The 5,237-nt window shown below is 48.6% G+C and overlaps 1 protein-coding gene across 4 annotated transcripts in view; it reads right to left on the bottom strand.

The window, feature by feature from the left end:
- MYRF (myelin regulatory factor) overlaps positions 1–5,237 on the bottom strand; it is a 129,970-nt gene that overhangs the window by 25,914 nt on the left and 98,819 nt on the right. For all 4 annotated transcript variants that reach the window (XM_019504929.1, XM_019504952.1, XM_019504947.1 and 1 more), the window contains 3 exons: positions 3,657–3,857; positions 2,630–2,738; positions 1,673–1,782 (listed from right to left, as the gene is read on the bottom strand). In XM_019504929.1, coding sequence (XP_019360474.1) covers positions 1,673–1,782; positions 2,630–2,738; positions 3,657–3,857 — 420 coding nt within the window. The remainder of the gene's footprint in view (positions 1–1,672; positions 1,783–2,629; positions 2,739–3,656; positions 3,858–5,237) is intronic.

Here is a 5,237-nt window from a genome sequence, read left to right as displayed (position 1 = left end):
CTGGGGGAATGTTTGTTCACCAGAGCGCCCCAAGGCATGACGAGGTCGAATGGGCATAAACTACTGCGAGACCGTTTCAGGCTGGACATAAGGAAGAATTTTTTTACTGTCCGAGCCCCCAAGGTCTGGAACAGCCTGCCATCAGAGGTGGTTCAAGCACCTACATTGAACACCTTCAAGAGTAAATTGGATGCTTATCTTGCTGGAATCCTATGACCCCAGCTGATTTCCTGCTCTTCGGGTGGGGGGCTGGACTCGATGATCTTCCGAAGACCCTTCCAGCCCTAACGTCTATGAAATCTATGAAATTGCAGCAAAGTAGGATTATACTGGATCTCAGGAAAGATTTCAGTTACAATAAGGCAGTAGAATATACTGCCTAGGAAAGTTGCAGCCTCTTCATCACTGGAGGTGTGCAAGCGTTTGGTCAGCCACTGGTCAGGGATGATCACTATGCCTATGTCCTACTATAGGTATTTCCCCATGCTGCTGGGCTTTGTTGTTTGCCACATGGGGATTTTCTCCTCTCCTGCTTCTACATGTGTCAAGGGTTTGTTTGGGGGTTTTTTTTAAAGCTTTCCTCAGAGGCACTTGGTACCGGCTGCAGCAAAGGCTAAGGATTTTGACAGGAGTGTGCCAAAGCTCCCGTGGGGACTTAAACCCAGATGATCACGGCTAGTGGGTCTGCCCCTTGGCTCAGGGTCAGATTGATCGCCACATCTGGGGTCCGGAAGACATTTTACTCTATGGTCAGATTGAAACAGACTATGGGGGTTTTGCCTTTCTTTGTAGCAGGGGGCCTGGCCCTCTTCCTGGGATCTCTCAAGTATATTTTAATAATCTCTGCAGCAGCAGGATGTTGACTGCCACTGTCCCTGCTTCTTTACCTGTGGCAGATTAGGGTGTTTATGTTGTGTGTTGTGTCAGGGTTGACTGTAGTTTTGCTAAGAGGCGAGACAATGGATTTGTATAAGATGGTTTGGATAGGCATGATCCTGCCTCAGGCTGGCAGTTCAACTAGATGGCCTCTCAAGGTCCCTTCCACCCCTACAAGTACTCTGAGCAAGAGAGATTGTGACTCAACTTCATTTCCAAATTTATGTTCAAGAAGGCAAAAGAAGGGACACCTGGCAGGCTGAAGTTCACTGCCCTCCCCACCCTCATAACCTCTCATTACAAGAGTCAGGGCAGCAGGCAGACAGGCAAGCTACATTTCCCCAGGTGGCGCTGTTTACCTGAGTAGATCTGGCTGCCAGCAGCCTATTTCCAGGTGGCCCCAGTTGCCAGCAGCTTTTTCAGTAACCAATAGGCTACTCAACAGAACAGATGCCTTTCTGTCTAGCCCTTGGCTTCTGAACCCTTATTCCTGAGCTTCTGCCTGTAGACTTCTTGTTCCAGACTCCAGCACCTGACCTCTTTGCTCCACACTTTCCAGCTCCCAACTCCTTTGGCCCATGGTTCTACTTGAAGTGACCACCTAGATTTCAGTCCCTTACAGATCTCAGATTTCAGGCCTTCCTGCTCCTGATTCTTTGACTCTTGATTCTAGTCTGGACCTTGTCTTGTCTTGATTCCCTTGTGAACCTGTTGGATCAAGCCCAAGCCACCTATGTCCCAGTCGTACTCCTGAACCTTGTTCTCATTAGTGGTGCTCTCTGGAGGAGGAACTAACCTTATTCACCACCAGGAAGTTCTCAATGGTCTTCCCATTGGCGAAGACCAGGTCCCCAGTGTCTTTCACAGCTTCTGGGAGAATCTCTTTTATTTCCTGAGCAATGACACCTACAGAAAAATAGTATCATTGGATCAATGGACCTCAATGTTTCCAGCCCCTGAGGACAAGAACAGATGAAACTTTTATACCAGTGTTACTGGCAAACAGACAGTGCAAACCCCTAAACCAAGGTAACATGACCCAATCTAGTGTAGAACTACTCCTCAAGGGATCAGGAATAAAAACACACACTACCTATGCAAGTTACATCAGTTTAGGTTTCACCTCAGGGTAGATCCATCCTGGAGTGGAACTTTAGCATATGGATATCACCTACTCCCCCTGCCACCTAATAGCAAGGCAAGTAATAACCACCTACTATGTGAGTTAACCCAGATAGCTGCACCTCTATCCATTACAGATCCCCACCTGATTTAAACTGGCATACAAGCTGTATGTATGATGTACAGGATATGTAGTCACCTGACCATGCCTTAAGTCACTTTCCAAAATGGCCATCTATTTCCTACAAATCAGTCAGTGGCTGACATGAATCCTTCACTCTGTGTGGCAACTAACCATATATCAGAACATAAGTGACTGGTTCCTAAAAGGCTTTACGCTGTGGTTAAATTCCAGCCAATGAAAAGCAACCAGGCAAGGGACTTCTGGCTACTGGCTATTCTCAAGTTATACACTTATTGTATATGCACTTAGTTTATTGGGCTGCTGCAGGGCACAAGGGAGAGGCTTCAGCACAGACGCCAGGGGCCCAATAGAGCAATGGAAGGATTTGTGTACCTTGGCTGATGCACATATAGTAGTTTGCAGAACAGACATGGAAGCTTTAATAACCCACTACAACTACACATATGCTATGTAGAACCTGTGAGGATGATGTCCAGGGTAGTGTACCTGTCTCTAGGGTATTTTCAATCCCCATGGTGGCAGCAAACTCTGGCTTGTAGTTATAGTGCACCAGGCGCATACGGGAGATCCTCTTCAGCTGTTCAGTGGTGTCCACCTGGGAAAAGGCAAGCACAGGTCAAGACTGTAAGTAGGATGCTGACTCCTAGAAGTCCCAGAGTTAGGCCCAGGCAGCCATAAGTGAAGACAACAATGCTTCACACCAGTGTCTGCAGCAGTGATCCCACTGACACTGAACAAGAACACCCACCTCCCCAGGGCCACCTGCTAGGCCAGGTCAGCTACCAACCAGGAATATAATCCAGTTCTTGGTTTCATCAAATAAGGAACATGTCAAATGAAACAAAATGGAGTGACCCACCCTTGCACACCAGGGGACAAGGCAAAGAAAGTTCTTCTTTATGTGAAGATTACACTTAGGGCTGCCAGGCTCTGGAATGGACTCGCAAGGGAGGTGGTGCTCTTCAAGAGGAGGCTGGATAGATATTTGGCTGGGATGTTATGACCTCAGCACTCATTCGTGCCCGGAGCAGGGGTTGGACGTGATGATCTGTTTAGGTCCCTTCCGACCCTAAGCACTATGATACTGTCCCTCATAGCACTTGACCTTGCTATGAGGGATTAATCAGGGCAAGTAAATTAAGAACTGATCAAGGCATTTTCTCAGAATTCTGCCCAATCCTGCTCTACAGTTCAATAAAGTTTGGTTCATTGTGGTCAATGGTTTTCATTCTGTTGCTTCTGCATTTCCTGGTTCTAGCTAGGATCCAAAGAGCTGAATCTCCATGAGACAGGCGGTGCCCAGCAAGCAGATGGGTGGTTGCATTCTTGTGGTACATCCAGCCTGGGAGGCAATAGGCAAATCACAGGGTCTTAGGATAGACCTCACTCTTTGAGACTCCCAGCTCAGCTAGGCACATGGAGCAGGCTAATGTCAACACTCAAACCATGTATGTTCTTCCCCAGTGCCATGACCCTCTTTAGAGCCAGTTGCTGGGCCCAGGCCAGCCCTCACCTCCTGGATGTCCTCTTTCACGCGGATATCAGATGGGTGCATCAGTGAACCCATGACTTTCACATTGCCGTGAACCACAAGGGCTTCATCAGGGCGGTCGGTGTTGATGCCAACTCGGCCATGGTGAAAGACAGTGTCAGGGAGCTGAGCCCGCTGCCAGAGAACATCACTGTCACTCTCAAACTGTCCTGGGTTTGAGGCCTGTGAAGAGACAACGCAGCAGTGACTGGTGAGTCTCATTGACAGCAGTGATTATTGAGAGATGAAGAAACGGCTGGTAAGCTGGGAGCAGAGGGGAGCTCTACATGACACCCCTCACTGATTTAACTCCACTAGACAGACACCAAAGGGCCAGGGTGCCATGCATGGCTCTGTGGTGGTGGGCATCTGCCACACACACAGAAAGCTGCCTGTGTTAGAACTACAAGAGAAGAAACTCTTGTGGCTGCCTGCAAGAGCAAAGAGCTTCTGATTCAAGCAGGGTTGTTTCACCCCTCATACATATATAAAAACAAGGCAAACTGGAGTAAAGTGCAGTGACAGGACCTATGTTACAGCCTGCCCACACAGTACTGCCACAACCTTACTCTGGGAATGAGCTGTATGTTGCACGAATGACTGTCAGGGGCAGCCTGGTCCAACAACCTGGAGAGCCATGAGACTTCTTGAAGAGTCTAACTGGCAAAGCCTTGTGAACCCAGTGATATGAAAAGCACCCTTTGTAACAGGTCCTTAAACTGTGAGCCTTCTGGACAAACACAAAGCCTGAGGCCCAGCAACAGCAGTCCTGCAAGACAGAGTCAGAGAGGTAACTTGCCTGGATAACACCCCCCCTACCCTTTCTGCCTTACTTCTGACAAGTAAGTCCATGGGGGTGTGAGGCAGAGCTCTGCAGCAGCACAAGGCAATGCTGCTAAGCCAGACAAAGTAGTGAGAGACAGGAATTTTATGTGGGCTGAGGTGAAGGCAGGAGTCTTATCCCAGAGACCACAGCACAAAGCCCTGCCTGCCCCTTGTGAAGAAACAGCCCTGAGGGGTGTAGTGCTCTCTTCTAGCTGAAACCCAGCTCCGTTCAAGGCTCTCCCTGCAGGAATTGATCAAGAGAAACAGTTGCAGTGTCCACATCCATTCCTTTCCTTTCCAGATTGCTCCTATTCTGAGCTGGCTGCCACCTGAGCCTTTGGAGCTGTTCCAACATCTTATCGCCTGAACAGGGATGGCCCAAGTGCAGGGGACTGCCATAGTACATGGGCTCTCACTCCCTGAATCATGCAGGGATGTGCTGCTGGGGTGTCATGGGGAGACACTGGCCAAAAGCTATCTGTGCACAGATTAAGCTATGGCTGCACCTATGATAAATCTGGGCAGCCTAGACTGTCTACTACTCCCAGGGGGTCTATATGGAAGCTGCGCAGTTCATCATACACCTACTTGTCTATAAAATCCAAGGTCCCCATCCATCCAACCTGGTCCTTTGCTACAGAACATGGATAAAACCCTTAAAAGGCAGCTGAGCTGAGATCATCAGCGTCCTAGCTTCCTTTTTTTTTTTTTTTTTTTTTACTGCTTCCTGCTTCTGCA

This window comes from Gavialis gangeticus, unplaced genomic scaffold, assembly GCF_001723915.1.
Source record: "Gavialis gangeticus isolate Ggan-Ray unplaced genomic scaffold, GavGan_comp1, whole genome shotgun sequence".
In the NCBI taxonomy this organism is placed as follows: domain Eukaryota; kingdom Metazoa; phylum Chordata; order Crocodylia; family Gavialidae; genus Gavialis; species Gavialis gangeticus.
Note: the sequence above shows the minus strand (reverse complement) of the source record. Positions and strands in the feature narration are given on the sequence as shown.